A 24387-nucleotide genomic window follows, 5' to 3' on the forward strand; every position below is an offset into this window, starting at 1 on the left:
GAATGAATGAACAGATGAACGAATGAACGTGTGAATGAATGAGCGAGTGAATGGATGAATGAGTGACTGGATGAATGAATGGGTGAACAACTGAATGAGCAAATGAATGGATGGGCGAACGAATGGATGGGCAAATGAATGAGTGAACGAATGAATAAGTGAAGAATGAATGAGTCTTGAAGGAAAGGCGAATGAATGGGTGAACGAACGAATGGATGGGCCAATGAATGGGTGAACGAATGAATGTGTGAATGAGGGCAAGGGTGCGTGAACGACAGCCGGGGTGGCCTGGCCGCGGGGAGCGGCGCTGAATGTTGGGGTGCCAAGCCAGGAGACACCTGCGCGCCCCGGCCTGCTTCCAGGAGGCGGCGATGGACGCCAGGTCCCCAGGAGGAGCGCCCGGCCGCCTGCGGGGTGTCGACGAGGTCAGGTGGGGCCAGGGTGCGGCCCCTCCCCCAGAGCCAGCCCCGCTCCCCGGCGCTCCCCCCACCCCGTGGGGGAGGGGTGCGCGGGCTCGGGTGGGGCGCGCGGGGGAGGGGCGGCGCCCGGGCGGGTGGGGGGCGGAGCTCCGGGGCGCCCGGCCCCTCCCGCGGCCCCTCCCGCGCTCCCCCGGCCCCTCCGGCCAGTCCCGGGAGCCCGGCCGCCGCCATGAAGCAGCTGTGCCTGTGCGCGGCCACCTCCTTCGCGGTAGGGCCCGGGGGGAGCGCGGGGCGCGGGGCGCGGTCCCTCCTCTCCCGTCCCCTCCCCCGGCCGCACAGCGCTCGCCCCCCGCCAAACTCCAGACTGATGGGCGGGGGAGGGGGACTGAGGTTGGGGACAGCTTTGGGGGGGGGGATGGATGAGACCTTCGGAGAAAGAGTTTTGAGATAGATGGGGACATTTAGGAGAATTTAGAGGGCATTTGGGGAGACAGTTTTAGAAAAACGTTTTGCAGACGTGGGGTCATTTTTGGGGCACCAGTCGGAGACTATTTTGGGGTGCCATTTCTGGGAAGAGACAATGTCACTTGGAGAACAGTTTTGGGGACCATTGGAGGGTTTTGGGGTCACTTCAGGGAGACATTTAGTGGAGACATTTTGGAAGGCATTTCAGGCTATAGTTGTGGGGGACAGGCCTTGGGATTTGGGGGGACAGTTGTGGCAGTTCAGGGGCAGCTGTGGAAAGACAAATGGTGAAGGATGGTTCTGAGCGACATTGAGAGGGACCTTTTAGGGGTTCAGATGGGGAGAATGTGGAGGGCAATTTGGAAAAGGATCAGTTTTGGGGTGAGTTTGCAAAGGGGGCTTTTCACTCAGGATGGAGTTGGGGTCTTGGAATGGGGACAACGTTTTGGAAATAGTTGCTGGGGGCTGCTCAGGGGATGGTTTAATGGGATGATCCTGGCAATGGGTTTTGGGGGACACCTGGGGTGATGGGCCTGGGGGCAGATGCTGGGGGGCACAGGCTTGGGGACCCTATCCAAGGCTCCCCACCCAGGACAGCCTCCCCCTGCAGCTGCGACTCAGCCCCACTGACCTCGGCTCCTGCCCACCCTGCGGCCCCTGCCCGCTTCCGAAGCCGGCAGCCAGAGGCAGGCGCCAGGCAAGTGCCCAGGGGCGGGCGGTGACAGACCAGAGGCCCTGCCACGGGCAGCGGGGAGGGGGCAGCGGCCGACCCTGCCCATGCGCCCCTGGATGTGCCCCACAGAGCCAAGACTGGGGCAAAAGTGATGAGAGGCTGCTGCAGGCTGTGGAGAACAGCGACGCAGCCCGGGTGGCCGCCCTCATCTCTCGCAAGGGGCTGGTGCCCACGAAGCTGGACCCCGAGGGCAAGTCCGCGTGAGTGCCCATGCCCTGGGGGTGGCATGGCTGAGGGGAGGCCACCCTGCAGCTGACCCCTGACCTCTGACCTGCAGGTTCCACCTGGCAGCCATGAGGGGAGCGGGCAGCTGTCTGGAGGTGATGCTTTCGCAGGGCGCCAATGTCATGAGCACTGATGGGGCAGGTACTGCCAGCCGGGTCCCTGGGGGGTCGGGGGGGGGAGGAGGAACTCAGACCAGGTGCCCAGACTGGAGGTCCAGCCAGGCCCTGCTTCAAGGCCTCAGTGTTCCCTGCTGAAAAAAAGGGGTTCCTTTCACCTCTCCACTGCCCCCTGGGGCATGTCAGACTGTGGCTACCCAAGGACAGAGACTGTGGCTGGGACCAAACAAGGTGGGTTGACAACTTGTGGATGGGGAGTAACTAGAACCCAACTGGTAGTTGAGTTAGAGGAAGTAGCTGGAACAGGGAAGTAGCTGGGCTTGGGAAGGTTTCTGAGAAAGTGACCAAGGCAGAGGAGGAGCCCGGGGCTTGGGAGATAGCTGGTATCCTGGGATGAGCTGGGACTTGAGGTGCATCTGGGCTGTGGGAGTATCCGAAAGCAAGGAAGGGACTGAAGTAGGGAAGTACTCAGAGTTTGGGGGAGAAGCTGGGTTCATGGGAGTAGCTGGAGCTCTAGGAGTAGCTGGGGCAAAAGGAGAATCTGGATGTATGACTTCACCGGGGACCTGTGGGAATAACTGAGATAAAATGCTTGGCCAGGGTGAGCAGTGGAGGCTCGGGAGGCAACTAGGCATGGGGCACAGCCTTCTTGGAAGCTTCGGGGCAGTGGGCGTAGCAGGCCGGATATACAGAGTGGCTGGGGATTCGTAGAGTTTCAAACAGGGACATGAATGGCACACGGAAGCACAAGCGATATGGATTAGCAGGGATATATAGAACCACTGTGGATCGTGAGGGCAGAGTTTTGGGGCAATTGACTATATAGAGTAGCTGAGGACAGGAGGAGTACCTGAAGTAATAGGGCTTGAGGACTAGGTGGGTATGGAGTGCTGCTGGGATGGGATTGTCTTGGAGAGTCTCTGGCCACAGGAAGTAGCATGACTTTGAGACGTACTGGGGGTTTGGGGACTTGCTAGACACAGGGAAACTCATTACCAATAGTTAACATTGCTTGGGGAGCAGCTGGGAGCTCCTTGAGTGTCTGGGGCTCTAGTAAATCTCCTCTCCCTTTCAGGTTACAACGCTCTCCACCTAGCTGCCAAGTATGGGCACCCACAGTGCTTGAAGCAACTGCTGCAGGTCATTTCCTTTCTTCCCTCAGATACTCCCTGAACCCCAGATACTCCATTGGCCCCTACTACTCCTGAGTTCCAGTAATTCCCTGAACCCCCAGATGCTCCGCAAATCCAAATAGTCCTTGGCCCCTCTTACTCCAGAGCCCCAGTTACTCCCTGGATCACCAGATACTCTCTGAGCATTCCAGAAACTTCTCCCACCTAAGGTATACTCCCAATACCGGATATTTCCTGAGCTGCCTTTTTTCCCCAAACCATAGGAACTTTCCTAGCCACGGCCACTCTCAGAGCTCCCAGCTACTCCTCAAGCTCCCAGCTACTCCCTCTTTCTCACCAACTCTCATGAAAGCAAAGAGAGTCACTTGGGGGTCTGTGAGGAGGTGGGCTCCACAGGGCGGGCAGGTGGGCAGGGGGAAGAGGAGGCAGAGTGCAGGGGGAGGGGAGGGGGTCCTAGAGAAATCAGGCTAGGAGGAGGGATGGCTCTGCCTCAAATGCCTTGCCCCCTCCCCAGGCCTCCTGCGTGGTGGACGTCGTGGACAGCAGTGGGTGGACCGCCCTGCACCATGCAGGTAGGTGGGTGCAGCCCTTCCCTGCCCACTGTGGTCCAGAGGGTGCCGGGCCTGGGGACTATTCCACCCAGGACCCTGCAGACCTGCTATGAGCCTTCCTGCCTGACCTACTGTGTGGCAGGCACGGGGGCGCCTCGTGAATCCCAGACATCCTTTGAGCCTCAGACTGTCAGCCCATTGGACAGATGAGGCTACCTGAGGCTCTGTCACTTGCCCACAGCAGTAAGTTGTAGGGGATCCAGGACCCCAAACCACAGCCTATTTGAACTCCATGCCTTTCCGGGCACGAGGGCAGGTGCCCGGAGGCTCATTCCGTTTGAGGAACTCCGAGGGGCTGTCAGGAAGGGCAAAGGTCCAGGCAGCCAGCACCTTCGTAACCATCCAACCCGCACTCCTTCCCCCTCCAGAAACAGCAGTTCTTTTGGAAACACTATAAAAATTGGGTTTGCTTTGGGGTTTTCGGCACTGAGTAAAAATCCCCTAGGCCGGGCGCGGTGGCTCACGCCTGTAATCCTAGCCCTCTGGGAGGCCGAGGCGGGTGGATCGCTCGAGGTCAGGAGTTCGAGACCAGCCTGAGCGAGACCCCCGTCTCTACTAAAAATAGAAAGAAATTATCTGGCCAACTAAAAATACATATAGAAAAAATTAGCCGGGCATGGTGGCGCATGCCTGTAGTCCCAGCTACTCGGGAGGCTGAGGCAGGAGGATCGCTCGAGCCCAGGAGTTTGAGGTTGCTGTGGGCTAGGCTGACGCCACGCAACAGAGTGAGACTCTGTCTCAAAAAAAAAAAAAAAAAAAAAAAATCCCCTGCAGTTGGGGTACACTGCCACCTAGTGGCAGCGATGCCTCTGGTCACACTACGGAAGCTCGTTGGTTTTTGTATTCCATGAACACTTGTTGAGCACCTACTATGTATCAGGTGCTGTTCTAAGTGCAGTAGATACAGCGGCAAACAAAACCCCATAATCCCTCAGGCACACAGCAGGTATTAAGATAGAGTTTGTTGACTGAAAAATGGATCCTTGTACTTAATCAGACTGTACCTTAACATGCTGGGATTCAAACCTGGGGATTCCAGGGGCTGTGCTCTTGTCTCAGCTGAGCAGCCTCTTGGTGAGCCTCCTTGCATCCACTCTTACACACAGTAGGTGCGCTATAAATGCCAGTTGAATCAAAAAAAGAGGAAATACATGAGAATTAGTGAAAACTTCCACTTTAGGAGGGAACCACAATGGACCATCCTTATCCCTGCTCTTCCTCCTTTTCTCCCTTCCAGCGGCTGGTGGCTGTCTGTCCTGCTCAGAGATGCTCTGCTCCTTCAAGGCACATCTGAACCCCCGCGATCGGGTGAGCTTCTGGGATACTTTTGGGAAAGATACTACACTTGAGGTACGCTGCCACCAAGTGGCAGCATTCCAAGCAACCTTTGTAAAGCGTGAGAAAGGTTGGGGCACAGCTCAAGGGTGATCGTCTAGGCTTCCCTATCTCCCTGGGGGTCAGCTTCTCATGCCATCTCATCCCTCCGCCTCCCTACCAGTCAGGTGCAACGCCCCTCATTATAGCAGCTCAGATGTGTCACACAGATCTGTGCCGCCTCCTCCTGCAGCAGGGGGCTGCCGTGAATGACCAGGACCTGCAAGGCAGGTATGCGTCTCCCCTCTCAGCTAGTCCACTGTGTGCTGTGTGACCTTGGGCAAGTCTCTTAACCTCTCTGAGTGGGGGCATCTAGTTGTCTTTCTCTCCCCAGCCTGGCGTGGGTGTTGGGGAGGATGTGGGGGTTTGGGGGGATGTTCTCACCTCCTCAGTAGCCCCTCCCCTGGCAGGACGGCCCTGATGCTGGCCTGTGAGGGGGCCAGCCCCGAAACTGTGGAGGTGCTGCTCCAGGGTGGGGCCCAGCCAGGCATCACTGACGCACTAGGACAGGACGCGGCTCACTACGGCGCCCTGGCAGGGGACAAACTCATCCTTCACCTCCTGCAGGAGGCGACCCAGCGCCCCTCCCCACCCAGCGGTACGCAAGCCCCGCCTGGAAGCCATTTCAAGCACTGTGCGCCCCCCGCATCTCCTTCTAGGCAGTTTCTTGTCACCCCTTTCTTTCCTTAGCATGAATAGTTTCAAGGTCCCCCCATTTGCTGCATTCTAGGAGGTTCCAGGGCTCCTGAAACGCAGGACAGTTTCAAGGAGGGCCAGGGCAGCTAGAGCAGTTGGGGGGTCCGCCCTGCTTTTCTGGGCCAACCTTATTCTTAGATCTTTGCCTTTCCTAAGAATTGGCACCCCCGCCTGCCCCACCATGGAGGTGCCTTGGTTCTCTCCCTCGGAGAGTTTCAAGGCCCCTCCTTGCAGCGTTCTGCCAAAGTGGTGGGTTTCTCCTTTGAAAGTCCTGTTTCTTGAGGAACGGGAGCCCCCTGCCCATCCCCTGGGTGCATTAATGCCCTTCCCAGGGCTGGGGATAGAGTGCCTGACTCTGCTTCCCTCTGTCCCCTGCCCTCCCAGAGGATGACTCTGGCGAAGCATCATCTCAGGTACAGGTCCCTGTGTGGTGGGTGAGTCCTCCCCTCCCTGCACGCACCTACTTCCCCCTTGCCCTGAGCTCTGGGAGGAGAGAAGAAAGAGGTACCCTGTCCCAGAGTTACACCTGGGAAACTCTGTTTGAAGAGAATGATATTCAGGGTACGCTGTCACTAAGTGGCGGCAGCATGCACAGCGTAACTCCCAGAGTGGGTGAGAAACTGGGGCGGCGAGTGATGGGGCCAAATCACGGGCTGGGGTCCTCAGGGAAGGGGCAGGTCTGGTCTCTTGCCCTCTCCCAGTTTGATAGCATCTCAGCGCCACAGGGAAGGAAACAGCAAACTTGTAGATGATCTTGTCTAGCTGTGGGAAGTGCAGCACGAGGGGCAGAGAAAAGCAAACGGCCTGGACTCTCAGGCATGAAGGACCAGAGGGCGGCAGGGAATCGCTCAGGCCTCACCGGAAGTCAGGGGGGCCGGCCTGCTTATTTGGGTGGATGGGGAGCTGGCGTGGCTCCCACAGGCCCCCTTCACTCTGTCCCTACTCCTCATCCCCGCTAGAACTCTGTGTCCAGCCATGAAAAGCGAGGGGCTCCCAAGAAGCGGAAGGCGCCCCAGCCCCCTGCCAGCATCCCTGTGCCAGTGAGAGATGCCCCAGCCTTGGGGGGTGGGGGAGGAGAGCCCCCCAGAGGGCAGCCCTGGGCCTCTGCTAAAGGTGGTGGGCGGGGCGGGGGACAGGATGACCGAGATGCCTACGAAGAGATCGTGAGGCTGCGGCAGGAGAGGGGCCGCCTCCTGCAGAAGATCCGGGGCCTGGAACAGCACAAGGAACGGAGAAAGCAGGAGGTTTGGAGGCAGCAGAGACAGGCCTGGGGCCCAGCCTGGGAGTGGGGAGGGCTCCCCCTTCCTCTCCTACCACCCCTCCTCCCTCCCTCCTCTTCCTCACTCTGCCCCCAACAATTCATGTCCCCCCATTTGACTGTGAGCCTCGAGGACAGACATGGTGGTGGGTGTCTGGCCCCCAGTAGATGCCTGGTAAATATTTACTGAATAAAGGAATAGTCAAATGAATGAGTGAATGAATGGATGGATGGATGAATGAATGAGTGGCCTAAAACAGGGTCTGCCACAAAGTCAACATTCTGCAAAGACCTGTTGAGTGAATGAGTGGATAGAATGGTGTCTGGCATAAAGCAGGCGCTCAATAAGTACTCAGTAAGGAGTGAGCAGGCAGAATTGTGTCTGGCACACAGTGGTGCTCAATAAATAGCAATGAGTGAGCAGGCAGAATGGTGTCTCACACACAGTAGGTGCTTGATAAATACTGAGTGAACAGTCAGAGCAATGGCTGGCACACAGTAGGCACTCAATACTTAGTAATGAGTGGGCAGGCAGAATGGTGTCTGGCACACAGTGGTGCTCAATGAATGCATGTGGCATGCGTGGGTGGGCAGGAGGGATATCTGGGGTGGAATAGACGCTGCGAAGCAGGTGGTAGGGCTGGGGGCCCTCGCCCAGGTCCAACCCCTTGTCCCCTCTGTCCCTGTCAGCCACCAGAGGCAGAAGCCAGCTCCCTGCACAGCCTGGAGAGGCAGGTAGGCGGGAAGCAGGGGCGGGGCCAGCCTCCAGGGCCCAGGGTGTCCCCTGGGAGCTGGCTGAGCTGCCACCACCTGCCCCCAGGTGCAGGAGCTGCAGCAGCTGCTCGCGGAGAAGCAAGAGGAGAAAGAGAGTTTGGGGCGCGAGGTGGAGAGTCTGCAGAGCCGCCTGTCACTGCTGGAGGTGGGGAGCAGGGCCGAGGTGGCATGACAGCCACACCAGAGCACACATGGCCTCGTACACACGCGCACGCACAAACCCACAGTCACACACAGACGCACACCCACAAACACACATGTGCACATATGGGACACTTCTCCAAACACATGTGTACATGCATGCTCATAGACACACAATCTTGCATGGACACCAGCAAGCGCACCCACAAACGCACAGTTTATGGACACACAAGAAGCCACCCGTGAATACACCCTCTCACGCTCATGCGTGCATCATACACTCGTGTGTACACACACATCGGACAAGGCTTCCTCATTCAGTCACTCCACAGACGACACACCACACATGCATGCACACACCACAGATAGATCCCAAAACACACAAATACAGAAGCACATATAGATATGGACAACCATACTCGTGCACACACATATGCACAGACACATTCAGACTACCATGGACACTCTCATGCCTGTGATCCTAGCACTCTGAGAGGCCGAGGCGGGAGGATCACTGGAAGTCAGGAGTTCAAGACCAGCCTGAGCAAGAGTGAGACCCTGTCTCTGCTAAAAATAGAAAAACCAGCTGGGCATGGTGGTGGTACCTGTAATCCCAGCTACTCGGGAGGCTGAGGCAGGAGGATCACTTGAGCCCAGGAGTTTGAGGTTGCTGTGAGCTATGATGATGCCACTGCACTCCAGCCTAGGTGACAAAGTGAGACACTGTCTCAAAATAATAATAAAATAAGGCTGGGCGCGGTGGCTCAGTCCTGTAATCCTAGCACTCTGGGGAGCCGAGGTGGGCGGATTGTTTGAGCTCAGGAGTTCGAGACCAGCCTGAGCAAGAGCGAGACCCCCGTCTCTACTAAAAATAGAAAGAAATGATTTGGACAGCTAAAAATATATATAGAAAAAATGAGCCAGGCATGGTGGCTCATGCCTGTAGTCCCAGCTACCCGGGAGGCTGAGGCAGGAGGATCCCTTGAGTCCAGGAGTTTGAGGTTGCTGTGAGCTAGGCTGATGCCATGGCGCTGTAGCCTGGGCAACAGAGAGTGAGACTCTGTCTCAAAACAAAAATAATAATAATAATAATAATAAAATAAAACACAAGCATGTAATCACACAGTCACAAGAACACTCACAGCACGCACACCCACAAAACTACACCCACACATGTAATCACAAACACACCTACGGCAAGCTGTTTGGGTGCAGAAGGGATAGCGTGGATGCCCACTCATGCAGACAGGCACACGCACAAGCACGTGACCACACCTGCCCCGGGCTCCCCCAGCCAGGACGGAAGTGTCCACTGCCCATGTCCCAGGAAGCTGGGGGATGCAGGAACACCCTATGTCTGATACGGGGTTAATATCCAAAGTATGTGAGTAAGTCATATAAATCAGTGTAGCCAAAAAACCAAATAACCCGGTTAAAAAATGGGCAAGGGACATATAGGCACTTAGTAAATATGTGTGGGCCAAACACAGCTACTCATACTTGGGAACAGCCTAGTCCACTCTGGAGTCTTGAGCGGGGGACACACAGGGTAGGGGGGCAGGACCCCAAGCCGGCTGTGCTCCCACCCCCAGAACGAGCGGGAGAATACCAGCTACGACGTGTCCACCCTGCAAGATGAGGAGGGCGAGCTGCCCGACTTCCCAGGTGAGCTGCCAGCCCTGTCCATGCCCCCTGCACCTCCATACACCTTGTCCCCGGGGCCCTGGGAGACAGAGCTTTGACCTACAGGTGTGGGAGGATTTGAAGCCGGGAGGGAGGTTTGCACTCACCTGCCCGAGCCTGCCCTGGGGGACCTGACCCACAACTCCAGACCCCCAGCTCCTGTCCCCTGTGGCTGGGACCCTGGGTCCTGACTCTGCGCCCCTCTCCAGGGGCCGAGGCACTGCTGTCCAGGCGGCTAAGCCCGTCAGCCCAGGAGCGCTTGGCCTCACTGCAAGAGCAGGTGGCTGCACTCACCAGGCAGAACCGGGAACTGATGGAAAAGGTCCAGGTGGGGAAAATGAGGCCGGCGACAGATCCAAGGAGCTGAGGGCTTGTTCCCCAGGGTTGGGGTGGGCAGGGAAGGTGGTGAGGCTGCCCTGTGCCCCTGTGGCCACTTCAACCCCTGCCTGCCTGGCTCCCCTGCCCAGATCCTGGAGGAGTTTGAGAAGGACGAGACGCAGATGGAGGTGGCTGGGCCCGCCGAGGTCATCCCTCTGGCCCTCTACGACTCTCTCCGGGCTGAGTTTGACCAGCTGCGCAGGCAGCACACTGATGCCCTGCGTGCACTGAGGCAGCTGCAGACACGGGAGGTCTCTGGGGAAGAGGAGGCAGCTTGTGGGGAGGGCGAGGGTGCAGGAACCAAGCCCACTGAAAATGGGCCAACAGACACGGAGCTCAATGGCACTGCCACTCCAGAAACCGAACTTAATGGAACCGAGACCACAGATGAGGAGGCCGCGGGAGTCGAAACTACAGAAGCCAGGACTTTGGAAGCTGCATCCACGGGAACCGAGGCCACAGAAACCAAATCCATGGGGGCTGAGGGCATCAAAATGAAGGCTGTGGGAGGGAAAGAAAACACTGAAACTAAGACCACGGGAGCTGAGGCCACTGGTTCAGATGCCACAGGAGTGGAGGCCATGAATACAAAAGCAGGAAAATCAGAAATGCAGACCAATGGCGTGGGTCCTGGGGAGACAGAGCTCACAGGCACAGAGACCACAAACATGGAGGCCACAGGCTCTGAGGCCACAGATGCGGAGGCCATGGGAGTAGACGCCACAGATGTGGGGGCCGCGGGGTTAGAGGCCACAGCCCCGGGAGTCCCCACTGGCCCTATCTTGCACCCTGGTGCTGCCGAGGCCTCGGAAAAGCTGCAAGCGGAGCTGGAGACCAGGATTCGAGGCTTAGAGGAGGCCCTCCGGCAGCGGGAGCGAGAGGCAGCCATGGAGCTGGAGGCAGCCCGTGGGAAGTGCGAGGCTGCGGAGGCCGAGGCGGGCCGGCTGCGGGAGCGGGTGCGTGAGGCTGAGGGCAGCAGGATCAGTGGAGGCGGCGGTGGCGGCGGCAGCGACACGGCCCAGCTGCGGGCGGCCCTGGAGCAGGCCCGGGAGGACCTCCGAGCCCGGGACTCCCGCCTGCGGGAGCTGGAGGCGGCCACAGCCTGGCTGGACGAGGCCCGGGCTGGCCGGCTGCTGGCCGAGGAGGAGGCCCGGGGCCTGCGGGCAGAGCTGGCCCAGCGGGAGGAGGTGCGGCTGGAGCAGCGCCGGGAGCTGGAGGCGCTGCGGGAACAGCTGGCGACGGCCACAGCCGCGGGGGAGCAGCAGCGGGCCGCCGCCGCCGAGCTGGGCCGCGCACGGGACGCGGCGGAGGCCCGGGTGGCTGAGCTGGCCGCAGCCTGCGAGGAGGCCCGGCGGGGGCTGGCAGAGCTGCGGGAGGCTTCCGAGGCCCTACGCCAGTCTGCGGTGCCGGCTTCCGAGCACCACCGGCTGCAGGAGGAGGCCCTAGAGCTGCGGGGCCGGGCGGCCAGTCTGGAGCAGGAGGTGGTGGCCACAGGCAAGGAGGCCGCGCGGCTGCGGGCGGAGCTGGAGCGCGAGCGCGCGGGCAGCGTGGCCCTCTCGGAGCACGAGCGTACAGTGGGCGCACTGCAGGCTGATGTGGCCCGGCTGGAGGGGCAGCTGGAAGAGCTGGGACGGCGGCACGAGAGGACCAGCGCCGAGGTCTTCCAGGTGAGCATGCCCAGCCCGCCCACGGCTCACCCAGTGGCCACGTGGTGGCCTGTTTTGACCCTGCCGCTGTGGGATGTTTTGACCCCAACGGTTTGCGTGGAACAGATGTTTGACTCTGCCAGTGTTTCCACGTGGACATTTGACCCCACAGCTGTCTTGACCTGGGTGTTTCAACTTGTTTCTGCTTTTTTAACGCTCTTTGGCCATTTTGACACTATCATTTTTTTAAATGGCCAACTTCTTTTTGGGATCTGTTTATAAAAACCTTTGTCTATCTCAAGCTTGTGAAGATGTTCTCCTAGGTTTTCTTCTAGCATCTTTATTGCTTTAGTTTCACAATGATGTCTACGATTCCTCTGTAATTTATGTCTATGGTGTGAGGTAGGGGTCAGTGATCACAACTGTTTTGTAAGCAGTGAATTGGTTTTTTGTTTCGTTTTGTTTTGCCCTGATACTTTCACCTAATGTTCATTTTCTCTTGGGGTCATTTTGACCCTGCAGGTTTTTGGTTTTGTTTTTTTCTAGCTGAGTGGTTTAACCTTGTCATAAAAGTGCTCTTGTGATCATGTTTGACCCTTTGACCATTCTGAAAGGTGTTATGAGCAGGGATTTTTTAAATCTCATTATTTTCAACCCAGTGGACTCTGATGTTTTGGGTTTTATTTTGTTTTTTTTTTAATCCAGAGAATTTTTTTTTTGTCTCTGATGGTGGACCTTTTGACTCCATCTCTTTTCTTAAAAAACAAGCAAACTGGCAGCTGTTTAACAAATATGGGAATAATAAGCTACGTTCATTCATTGTTGTGAGGAAAGAATTTTCCTTTCTGTGCCACTGTTTCCTCATCTGTACAAGGGAGATGATAATAGTTCCTACTCCTTGTGTAAGGTTTAAATGGGTTTATTTCTATAAACTACTTAGGACAGGTACTGGTACAAGTGATTGGTAAATGGTAGCAGAATTATTGTGTTTCCAAGGACATGATCTTTTTTTTTTTTTTTTTTTTGAGACAGGGTCTCTGTCACCAAGGCTGGATTGCAGTGGTGTCATTACCGTAGCTCACTGCAGCCACCAACTCCTGGGCTCAAGCAATCCTTCTGTCTCAGCCTCCCGAGTAGCTGGGACTACAGGCATGCGCCACCATACCCGGCTAATTTTTCTATTTTGGTAGAGATGGGGTCTCGCTCTTGCTCAGGCTGGTGTCAGACTCCTGAGCTCAAGCGATCCTCCTGCCTCAGCCTCCCAGAATGTTAGGATTACAGGCATGAGCCACTGCGCCCAGCCAAGACACACTCTTTTAAGCCCTTTAAGTCCTCAGTCTACTTCTAGAGTTCACAGTTCCACTAAATCATTCCCATCTTCATGTTTTTTCCCTAACTGTGATAACTTCTTTGTAGGGTAAATTTTATATATCTGAATTTTTTTAAAAAATTGCTACTATGTAGCCAGTCCTTTCTAACTGGAAGATCTGGTTCTTCCCTGTTTTCCCTGGAGCTATCATTTCAAGGCCAATCCCCCACAACTATCAAATGTCACAAATAAACTTTCCTCCAATATTGGTATTTTTGTGAAAATGTAGTCATCAACTTTTTATTTTGTGTTGTATGAGATCTACAAACCTTCACTCTACTGGCAGAGAAGAGAACATTGCTGATAATACTAAGTCATTACAAACACACCCCAGGGATATTGCAGGCTCAGTTCTAGACCACTACGATAACGCATATATCACAATAAAGTGAGTCACATGAACTTTTTGGTTTTCAGTTCATATGAAAATTATGTTTACACTATACCATGATCTCTTAAGTATGCATAGCATTATGTCTAAAAAAAGTATATAGCCTAATTTAAAAATGCCTTATTGTGGCCGGGTGTGGTGGCTCATGCCTCTAATCCTAGCACTCTGGGAGGCCGAGGTGGGAGGATCACTCAAGGTGAGGAGTTTGAGACCAGCCTGACCAAGAGCGAGACCCCATCTCTACTAAAAAATAGAAAGAAATTAGCCAGATAACTAAAAATATATAGAAAAAATTAGCTGGCCATGGTGGCGCATGCCTGTAGTCCCAGCTGCTTGGGAGGCTGAGGCAGTAGGATCGCTTGAGCCCAGGAGTTTGAGGCTGCTGTGAGCTAGGCTGACGCCACGGCACTGTAGCCTGGGGAACAGAGTGAGACTCTGTCTCAAAAAAAAAAAAAAAAAAAGAAAGAAAGAAAGATAAAAAAGAAAAGAAAAGAAAAAAAAAGCCTATTGCTAAAAAATGCCGACAGAGTGAGCACACGGTGTTGGAAAAATGACGGTGATAGACTTGCCTGATGCGGGGTTGCCACAAACCTTCAATTTGTACCAAGTGCAGTATCTGCAAAGTGCAACGAAATGAGGTACACCAGTATAGTAATCATAGCGCCAACTCAAATAGAACGCTTACCTGTGCCAGGCAGTGTTCTAAGGATATGCTCTGTATTTGATCATTTTATCCTTGTGAGGTGGGGCTGTTGTTCTTGTTTGGCATATAAAGGAACAGAGACACAGAGAGGTTGAGTCACTTGTCTAAGGCTACACAGCTAGTAGGCCAGAAGTGCATGGCAGGGTCAGAATGTTTACAGGACCAAGGGGATCAACGTGGGCTGGAATGTCCTTAGGCCAAAGTCACGGGATCAGAAGAACCCTGGGTTCCAAATGTCTGAGAGCCACACATGGGCTTGGCCTGCAGGTGCAGCGGGAGGCGTTGTTCATGAAGAGCGAGCGCCATGCAGCAGAAGCCCAGCTGGCCACGGCAGAGCAGCAGCTACGCGGACTACGTGCCGAGGCCGAGCGAGCACGCCAGGCCCAGAGCCGTGCCCAGGAGGCCCTGGACAAGGCCAAGGAGAAGGACAAGAAGGTGGGCTCCCCTTCTCCCATGCCCAGTCGGGGGGCCCCTGCTCAGCGGAGGTTTGAGGGATTCTAAGAATGTCCCCGCTGAAAAGGTCTTGGAAAAATCAGCCCATTTTCCAGATGGGAGACTGAGGCATAGAGTAGGAAGGAGACTTAGCTGTGGCTTCTGTCGAGTCAGACACATGGACGTTTAACACGGGCTTACGGCATTTAACCCTCACATCCAGTTCCCATAAGACAGGTGCTTTTATTATCCCCATTTGAGGAAACTTAGGCACAGAGAAGTGAAGCTATTTTCCCAAGGTCACACAGCCTTGCAATAGTTCAGCCAGGGTTCAAACCCACGTGCCCAAGTTCTGTTCTTAAATAATGATGATGATGACGATGACGATGATGATACCTGCAGCCTCCAGTCGTTGGGTCGAGTATTTTTCATACATTATCGCTTTTAATCTCCCCCTAACTCTAAAAGCCAGAAAACATTTTTATCTCCATTTCCCAGATGAGCAAACTGAGGCTCCAAGAGGTGAAGTGAGTGGCTTAAAGTCACACAGCATGTCGCTGAACAGGAGACGTGACCCCCAGAGCCCCAGGCACTTCAGCATAAAGAATCGCCCAGCCCCAACTCACTGTGTGACTTTGGACAAGTTGCTCCACCTCTCTGAGCCTCAGATTCCTGCTTTGTAAAACGAAGGCAAAATTGCCATTAGGATTAGGGTTTATGTATAGTGTGCTGCCTCCCCTCTGCACTGTGAACATTGGGGCCAGATCACTCCTTGGGGCGGGGCCGTCCTGTGCCTGCAGGTGCTGAGTAGCGTCCCTGCCTCCACCCACCCCATGCCAGGACCACCCCCAGTGTGACAACCACAGATGTCCCCAGACGTCAGCCAGTATCCCCTGGCGGGGGGGGGGGGGGTGAATGGCCCCTGGTGGTTGAGAACCTCTGATCTATAGTAATAATAAGATCCAGCATTTATTAAGTGCCTACTGTTTGCCACACAGTCTAAACTCAATCTCAGTGCAGGATGCCAGCAACCCACTGAAGCAAGAATTGTGATTCTCCCCATTTTACTGATGGGGAGACTGAGGCTCAGAGGAGTTAGATCATCCTCCCACAGTCACCTTTGAGAGAGGAGTAAAGGAGGGACTCAAACCCAGGGTGTCAACCTGAGCCCAGCTGGCCAGGTGGCTTCTAGTCCAGCTGTCCGGTCAGCCTCCACTGACAGGTGGGAGACCCCAAGAGAGGATGTGGCAGGGTCATTTTCTGCAAAGGGCCAGAGAGTTGATATTTTCTACTCCACGGGGCAGCTGGTCTCTGGGGCGACTACCCCACTCTGCCAGGGTGGCATGAAAGCAGCCACGAGACAGCGTGTGAATGAATAGACATGGCCGTGTACCAATAAAACTTTATTTATAAACACAGAAATGTGAATTGGATATAATTTTCATGCACCACAAAATCCAATTCTTCTTTTGACATTTCCCCTGCCCTCTCTGCAACCCTTTAAAAATGTGGAAGCCATCCTTAGCTAGGGGGCCGTGGGAGAAGAGGGGGTGGGCCGGACGTGGCCCTCGGGCCGGAGTTTGGGGCTGCCCTGGGGAGGTCCCCAGGCCCCAGCGCTGGGCCCATGCTGGTCGCTGACTGTGTCCCCACCCCCAGATCACAGAACTCTCCAAAGAAGTCTTCAGTCTTAAGGAGGCTCTGAAGGAGCAGAGAGCTGCCCTGGCCACCCCCGAGGTGGAGGCCCTGCGGGACCAGGTGAAGGCCTTGCAGCAGCAACTGGAGGTGAGGTTGGGGCAGGGGACAGGCAGCATCACGGTAGGGGTGTCAAAATCTTTGCCAACCAGCACAGCACAGGGCGGGGAGCCCAGGAGAGGCACTGGGGCAGGCAGGATGTGTGTGTGGGTATACATTCAAGCCATGGCCGGAAAATACTCCTATATTTTAGCAATTGGCTGTCATCTTGGTGCATCAAAATGCAGGCCCCAGGCCGGGCGCAGTGGCTCACGCCTGTAATCCTAGCACTTTGGGAGGCCGAGGTGGGAGGATCCTCAAGAGGCCAAGAGTTTGACACCAGCCTGGGCAATGTAGTGAGACCCCATTTCTACAAAAAGTAGAAAAATTATGCAGGTGCATTGGCACACAACTGTAGTCCCAGCTACTCGGGAGGTGGAGGCAGGAGGATCACTTGAGCCCAGGAGTTGGAGGCTGCAGTGAGCTATGATGATGCCACTGCACTCCAGCCTGGGTGACAGAGCGAGACCCTATCTCAAAAAAAAAAAAAAAATAGGCTTGGGTTCAAAGGGGGCATTTTGGTGAGTTTTGATGGGGGCGGGTCTTGCTTTTCTAAGTGCCCTTCCCCCATCCCCCCAGGAGTCTGCCAGGGACCACAGTGCCGTGGTGGCTTTGTATAGGAGCCACCTCCTCTACGCCATTCAGGTGAGTCATCGACTCCCAGGTCTGTCTCCCGGTGCCCGCCTGGCTTTGGGCGTGCCACGACTGCTCTGGGGACCTCAGTTTCCCCTGCTGGTCCTACTGGAACCTGTCTGGTGGCTGCCCTGGTCCGTGGGAGTGGGGTGGGGCCGACGGGGGAACCCGGGGCAGGTGCACCAGGGTCTCTCTCTGCTGCCGGGCCCCAGGGCCAGATGGATGAAGACGTGCAGCGCATCCTCAGCCAGATCGTGCAGATGCAGCGGCTCCAGGCTCAGGGCCGCTGAGGGGGCCGGCGGCCACCCTGGCTACCCCCACGCGGAGCCCCAGCCCCCTGCAGGCCCCTCTCGGACCAGCGTCCCTGGCCCCGCGGGGTGCCCGGCTTGTGCACTGGGAAACCAGCCTGGGTCCCTTCCCGACTGCCCCACCCAGTCCTTGCACGCTGAGCCCCAGGGCCTGCCTGTCCCTCCCCAACGACTGGAGAACCTGTGAGTCCCTGTGAGTCCCTCTGTCCCCCCCACCAACACCCGGTCACCAGACGCCACCCCAGGAATAAAAGCATACCGTGCACAGGACAGGTGCGTCATCGCCTGATTGCTGGGCTCCTGCTGCGAGGACGGGAGGGGGTGGCCTGGAGCAGGGAGCACTCACCCCCCCACGGCCCCAGCCACAGACCCAGTCATGAGGATAAATCCCATCTGAACGCTGTATTTTAAACAAAGGCAAAACGGGTGCAAAATAATGTCCACAATGAACAAAATATCCAAATGTTAAAAGAACGACAAGATCTGAGCTTGTGCCTGAACTGGGAATTCACCTCCGAACCCCAAACCTAGCCCTGGTGGGAGCCCCCTGCCCCCAGCATCCCCCGCCCCCCGGCAAGTCCCCCCGAAATCCCCACAGGCTTCTGGGCGCTTTCCAGTTCCTGGAGGGGACACAGGAATGTGGCCAGGAATCCCCGGGGGGTTTCCTTGGGTGTCAGGGCAGGCGCTGTGCCCAGTAGGAGCTAGCGGGTCCCTGAAGTCCCGGTTACCCCCGGTGGCAGCTGCGTCCCTGCATCTGTGGCAAGGGACGGAGGGGTCGGTCTGTGCCCATCTCAGTGGTCAGCGAGTCTCTCCTCAGTCTGCGGCTCCGTGTCGCTGGGTCCCTGTCTCTCTCTCTCTGTCTTTGTCTCTCATTTCCCGTCTCAGCCTCCGTCTTGTCCTGTGTCCCTGTTGCGCTCCCCGGGGTTCTGGGGTTTCCCCCACGGCTGCAGCCGGAAGGAAGGAAGGGCTGCCGACCAGCCCCGCGTGCTGGGAAAGGCCAGAGGTCCCCACTTCTCCCTTTCCCAGCCTCCTCTCCCCGCCCCCACCCGAGACCTTCCGCGACCTTCCACGCCGAGGTGGCCGGGACAGGGGGCCGGGGGCTGCCGCCTTGCTCATCTCTCAGGTCCCAGGAACCCGGCCAGTGAGTCAGACCCGAGGGGAAGGGGGGGCCTGGATCCCAGGCTGGGCTTCCCCCTGGGCGGGCCCCAAGTCCCTGCCTCCTGCCTCAGTCTCCAAGTGCTGTCCCCACCCCAGCTCCTGGAAGCCCAGCCGGCCACAGCCATGACCCTGGGGCTTCTCCTGGCCCTCGCCCTCTGGGCCAGGTGCCCGCCCTGCCGTGGAAGGGAAGGTATGTGGGACCCCCAGGGGGGTTGGGGCACCCAGACAGAGGGATGGGATTAGGGGACAGGAATTTGACCTTCTGCCTTGGATCATTTTCGGCTGGGGTGGGAATCACACATTTCCTGTGTGCCCACTGGGGGGAACGGGGTTGCCCTCCCGTTGTACAGATAGGGAAACCAAGGCACAGGGAGGAAGAACGCCTCCCCGAGGCAAGAGCCAGGAAGCGGCAGCCACAGCCTGGAGCTATCTACAGCCCTGTGTAGATACAGATCAGAGTTTGTGCCCAGTTCGTTCATTCATTTTGGAATGGAGAACACGTCCATGTGCTTCATGACAAAATTGTTACAAAGAGGGGATGCGGTAACCCTCTCCTTCCTACCCAGCTTCCCCTCTGTGGCTCCTTAAACCTCAGTTTCCCCACCTGGAAAATGGGCTGATAGTTCCCAGCTTGGTGCATTGTCTGGATGTGAGAGATGAAGCTGATGCCTTTGGATCATGTGTTAATTCATCCCTTCCCCAGGTGCCCGCTGTGTGCCTGGTGCCAGCTGGGGATGTGGCAAGGGCCGATCTGGGGTAGGGTAATGATCTGGGCATGAATCGGAAGCTCACACTCCTATCTCTCTTCCTCCGGTGGCCCCCAGCCACTCCCACTCTGCCCAGGGTGCAGTGTCGAGCCTCCCGATACCCGCTAGCGGTGGACTGCTCCTGGACCCTGCAGCCAGCTCCCAACACCACCAGGCCCGTGCCCTTCATTGCCACCTACAGGTCAGAGAGTGGGGAAGGGACCGTGGGGACCCTGGGCTTCCTGGAAAGTCCAGAACTCTGGCCCCAAAAACCCGAACCCCAAAGCTTTGAGATTCTAGAACAGCCTGTCCAATAGAAATATACCTCCTAACATGACATATTGCACGTCACACACATACTGCAGGCCACACGTGTGGTTTAAAGATTTCCAGTAGCCATGTGAAAGGGACACAAAGACATGGGTGAGATTAATTTTAATGTTTTATTTAAATCATATCTAAATATTCTAAGTGTCACTTAAGATGATTTAATGTAATTTAAATTCATGTTTATGGCTTTATAATTAATTAATATATTTAAATGAATAACTTTATGTAACCTGAAATCTCAGTTACTTAGGAGGCCAGAGTGGGAAGGATTGCTGGAGCCTAAGAGTTCCAGATCAGCCTGGGCAACATAGCAAGACCCCCATCTCTAAAAATAAATAAATGATAAATTATATGTTACATGTTAATTATAATATAAATTAATTTCATACCAGGTAATATGCACACCCAAAGTATTATTGTTTCAACTCATGGTCATTTTTAAAAATGAATGAGATCATTTTACATTCTTTTCTTGGTACCGTCTTTGACATTCTGTGTGTATTTTATATATACAGCATATTTCCATTCAGATACTTGGTTTTTGTCAGGAATATTTGAGCTGAGTTTAGATTTACATTTAATATGGGTTTAGATTTAAAGTTGCGGTTGGATGAGTAGAATCACACCCTCAAGTTGTTCCAAACAACTTTTTCCCACATTTTCTGATCCCAGAAAACTTTTCCTTTCATGTATACATTTAGTCATTTAGTTTTTTATTTTGGAGACAGAGTCTCACTCTGTTGCCTGGGCTAGAGTGCCGTGGCGTTAGCCTAGCTCACAGCAACCTCAAACTCCTGGGCTCGAGCAATCCTCCTGCCTCAGCCTCCTGAGTAGCTTGGACTATAGGCATGTGCCACCATGCCTGGCTAATTATATATATATATATATATATTTTAATTGTCCAGCTAATTTCTTTCTATTTTTTTAGTAGAGATGGGGTCTCACCCTTGCTGAGGCTGGTCTCAAACTCCTGAGCTCAAACCATCCGCCTGCCTTGGCCTCCCAGCTAGTCATGTATACATTTATATCAGATAAATCAAAAAGTCACACTCAGTGGACTGCCCAGTTTCCCAGAAGTGACATGTGGTTTGTAGCTGCTACAGGGGACAACACTGAACACAGCACGTTGAGGAGCTTTTGGAAAATTCTATAGGATGATGCTGAGCTAGAGTCTTGATGTTGCAAAGTCTGATGTCTTGGGGTCTAAGACGTCAAGAGAATCTGATGATACCAGGTTCCAGGGTCTACGTGGGAATCCGTAGGGCTCTGGAGTGTCGGGCTTCTAATGTGGGAATGTTGGCGTCCCAGAACCTTTAGGATCCAGGACCCCAGCTTCTCCTTGTGGTCTGTGGCCCCCGACCCTGGGTCATTGAGGGCACCGTGATGTTGGAGTGGCACAGCTGCCAGCTGCAGGACGCCCCTACAGGGCTGCCCCGCCCCCCCCCCCCGCCCGCCTGTCACTTAGGGTCCAGAGACAGGAGATGCTGGGGCCAGAGGTGCTCCCCACGGTCCTCAGCTTGTGCACCCCGTGTCCAGGCTTGGCGTGGCTGCCCAGGGAGAGAGCCGGCCCTGCCTCCAGCCGACACCCGAGGCCACCAACTGCGCCATCCCGGACATCCAGCTGTTCTCCATGGTGCCCTATGTGCTCAATGTCACAGCCGTCCACCCCTGGGGTGCCAGCAGCAGCTTCCTGCCCTTCGTGGCCGAGCACATCAGTGAGTGGGGGGAGCGGGGGGCTGCCACCTGGTTCCTGCTGTTCCCCTGCCTCCCTCACCAACCCCTGCCTCCCACCTGTCACCCAGTCCTGCGGTGCCACCTTTGCAGTGTGTCAAACATGTGACACCTTCTTCCCACTCCTCTGCCTCTGTGGAACCATCCCAATCCCCTCCTCCCTGGTCCTCCTGCCCTCACTTCCCATGGTCTGTCCTACCCGAAGTGGCCACCAGAGGGCGCCAGTGAGCACCCTGAGTCAGGCCCCTCCCTCTGCCCACAGCACTCCTTGACTCCCACCTTCCTCAGGGTCAAAGCCAAGTCCTCCCTGGGGCTCACCAGGCCCCGCACGACCTGCCCCGTCCTTTCCCCGCCCTCCCCTCCTCCTCCTCTCCTCCTCCTCCTGTCCTCCTCCTCACTCTGCTCCAGCCACACGGGCCTCCTCGCTGTGCCTCCAACATGCCAGGCACGGTCCTGCCCCAGGGCCTTTGCACAGGCTGTTCCCTTTGCCTGGAACACCTTCCCGCAGACGTCCCCACATCTTCCTTCACCTCCTTTAGGTCTCTGCCCAGGTGTCACCTCCTCAGTAAGGCCTCTCTTAGTACATTGTTTAAAATGGCAAACCCTCATACATTACTGGTGGTTAGTAAAACAGTCTGGCAATCCCTCAACGAGTTGAGCATGGAGTTGCCATATAACTCAGCGATGGCACTTGTGGGTGTATGCACAGGAGAAATGAAAACGCACATCCACACAAAGGTTGTGCACCCAGGTCCATAGCAGCTATTTACAACAGCCAAAAGGTGGGAAAAACCCAAGTGTCCATCCACTGGTGAGTGGATAAACATAACGTGGTCCTTCCACACGTGGAATATTACACAGCCATGAAAAGGGACGAGGCTCTGACACAGGCTACAGCGTAGAGGGACCTTGAGGACGTCGTGCTCAGTGAGAGACACAGAAGGACACACAGTGTGAGACCCCGTTTATATGAAATGTCCAGAACAGGCAGATCCACGGAGACCGAAAGTGAATTTGTGGGTGCCAGGGACTGGGGAGTGACTGCTGATGGGGATGGGGTTAATTTTTGAGGTGATGGAATGTTCTGGAATTACTCAGTCATGATGGTTGCACAACTTCGTGAATGTGCAACTTTAAAATGGTGAGTTTTATGAGTCGTGAATTATGTCTCAAAAGAACATTGCAAACCACTCCCACCCTCACACTCTTTCGCTTTCTTCCCTCCTCTGGGATGACCCATGGATTTGTCATGGGTCAAATGTTTCCTGCCTTCTTTCTGAGGGATCGTGAATTCCACGAGGACGGGAGCGGATCAGTCTACGACACTGCTGTGTCCTCTCTGTCTGGGACCGCACCTGGCGTGCAGCAGACCATGAATAAGTATCTGCTGGGTGAATGAATGAATGAATGAATGCACCTGCCATCCCCTGACCCTGTCTCCTGCTTGTCCGTCAGTCAAGCCTGACCCTCCGGAAGGCGTGCGCCTGAACCCCCTCCCCGGGCAGCAGCTGCAGGTGCAGTGGGAGCCTCCCCGGTCCTGGCCCTTCCCGGAGATCTTCTCGCTCAAATACCGGATCCGCTACAAGCGGCACGGGGCCGCCCGCTTCCGTCAGGTGAGGGTGGGGCAGCCGGGGAGGGGGGTCCCCGGCGGAGCGAATGGCTCATGCAAAGGCTGGCGGTGTGCGGGGATCTCGCGCGGGGCTTGGGATTCCCGGTGCGTGACATAAAGGCGGCCCAACAATTCCGCTCCTGGGTATCTGCCAGCTCTTCAGGAGGCTGAGGCAGGAGGATCGCTTGAGCCCGGAAATTGGAGGTTGCAGTGAGCTGTGATGAGGCCACTGCATTCCAGCCTTATAACGTGGAGAGAGAGGGTCAGAGTGAGACACTGTCTCAAAAAAAAAAAAAAAAAACACAAAAAACCAAAAAAAAACCCTCCATGATTAATACAGTGGGGCCAGGGGGAAGACAGGCATCAAATCCCATCCCAGAGGTCCTGGTTTGGGCCCCTGGAGGAGCAGCATTGTTGGGAAGGATGGCGGCGTCCTGTAGACGGGTGAGACACACACAGGGGCTGGTGGGGTGTAGGAAGGACTCCTGAAAGAGGTGGCTTTGGGGCCAAGCACTGAAATCCGGAGAGCTGGGACCCGGAAGGGCCTGGCGTGCTGTTTGGGGTGGGTGGTTGTGACCAGAGGCCTGCGGCAGAGCCCGGGGCAGGGAGGACTGAGGGCGCGCCTGTGTGGTTCTGCGCACAGTGGCGCGTCCCAAACGACTCGATCTAGTGACCCAACTCTCTCTGTGCCTTCAGGTGGGGCCCATTGAAGCCACGTCCTTCACCCTCAGGGCTGTGCGGCCGCGGGCCAGGTACTGCGTGCAGGTGGCTGCGGAGGACCTCACTGACTACGGGGAGTCGAGCGACTGGAGCCTCCCTGCGACCACTCTCGTGATGCCGCGCAACTAGTGGGGATTTCCAGTGTCCCTAAGGAGGGGCTGGGTCCTTGACACCCCCCACACCTGCTGCCAGGCATTTGAGGATGGACGGGACCCACCTGGCTGGGGTCCGAGTCGTGGCTTTGCTGCTGCCAAGCTGCTGGGCAACATCAGGCAACTGACTTTGCCCCTTTGAGCCTCAGTTTCCAAATCTGTGAAATGGGGATGTGCTCTCCCTTTAAACTGTGGATGTGAGATATTTTTTATTTAAGAAAAGAAGCTTGGAATTTTAATTAGAAAATACTCATTGTTGGCTGGGTGCGGTGGTTCATGCCTTTAATCCTAGCACTCTGGGAGCCTGAGGAAGGAGGATTGCTTGAGGTCGGGAGTTTAAGACCAGCCTGAGCAAGAGTGAGACCCCCATCTCTACTAAAAAATAGAAAGAAATTAGCTGGACAACTAAAAATACATAGAAAAAATTAGCCGGGCATGGTGGCGCATGCCTGTAGTCTCAGCTACTCGGGAGGCTGAGGCAGGAGGATGGCTTGAACCCAGGAGTTTGAGGTTGCTGTGAGCTAGGCTGATGCCACGGCACTCTATCCTGGGCAACAGAGCCAGACTCTGTCTCAAAAAAAAAAAAAAAAAAAATCAAGGAAACAGTCTCCCTTTAGAGCCTGCAGGAGGAGCCAGCCAGCCCTGCCCACCCATTTTTGACT

The 24387-nt window shown here is 55.6% G+C and overlaps 2 protein-coding genes across 5 annotated transcripts; both read left to right on the forward strand.

Moving 5' to 3' along the window:
• The first annotated feature begins 618 nt into the window (after positions 1–618).
• ANKRD24 (ankyrin repeat domain 24) lies at positions 619–17791 on the forward strand. Of its 4 annotated transcripts, XM_045544958.1 has the most exons (21): positions 643–687; positions 1495–1581; positions 1687–1817; positions 1895–1983; positions 3034–3098; positions 3606–3663; positions 4940–5010; positions 5201–5307; positions 5487–5674; positions 6157–6185; positions 6732–6812; positions 6909–7016; positions 7721–7765; positions 7851–7949; positions 9538–9610; positions 9838–9956; positions 10096–11673; positions 14383–14550; positions 16204–16329; positions 16918–16983; positions 17184–17791. In XM_045544958.1, the coding sequence occupies exons 1-21, from the start codon at positions 649–651 to the stop codon at positions 17259–17261; spliced, it is 3405 nt and encodes a 1134-aa protein (XP_045400914.1). In that variant the 5' UTR covers positions 643–648; the 3' UTR covers positions 17262–17791. The 4 variants fall into 4 exon arrangements, with proteins under 4 accessions (XP_045400904.1, XP_045400884.1, XP_045400914.1 ...); XM_045544948.1 differs by lacking the exon at positions 1495–1581 and having other exon boundaries at positions 619–687; XM_045544928.1 differs by lacking the exon at positions 1495–1581 and having other exon boundaries at positions 635–687; positions 5472–5674.
• A 187-nt stretch (positions 17792–17978) lies between these two features.
• Positions 17979–23999, forward strand: EBI3 (Epstein-Barr virus induced 3). Its single transcript, XM_045544971.1, has 6 exons — positions 17979–18420; positions 18534–18627; positions 19262–19385; positions 21050–21228; positions 22700–22857; positions 23550–23999. Exons 2-6 carry the CDS (start codon positions 18561–18563, stop codon positions 23700–23702), a joined length of 681 nt encoding a protein of 226 aa, XP_045400927.1. The 5' UTR covers positions 17979–18420; positions 18534–18560; the 3' UTR covers positions 23703–23999.
• Positions 24000–24387: the final 388 nt, after the last annotated feature.

Source organism: Lemur catta, chromosome 1, assembly GCF_020740605.2.
Source record: "Lemur catta isolate mLemCat1 chromosome 1, mLemCat1.pri, whole genome shotgun sequence".
Classification (NCBI taxonomy): Eukaryota; Metazoa; Chordata; class Mammalia; order Primates; family Lemuridae; genus Lemur; species Lemur catta.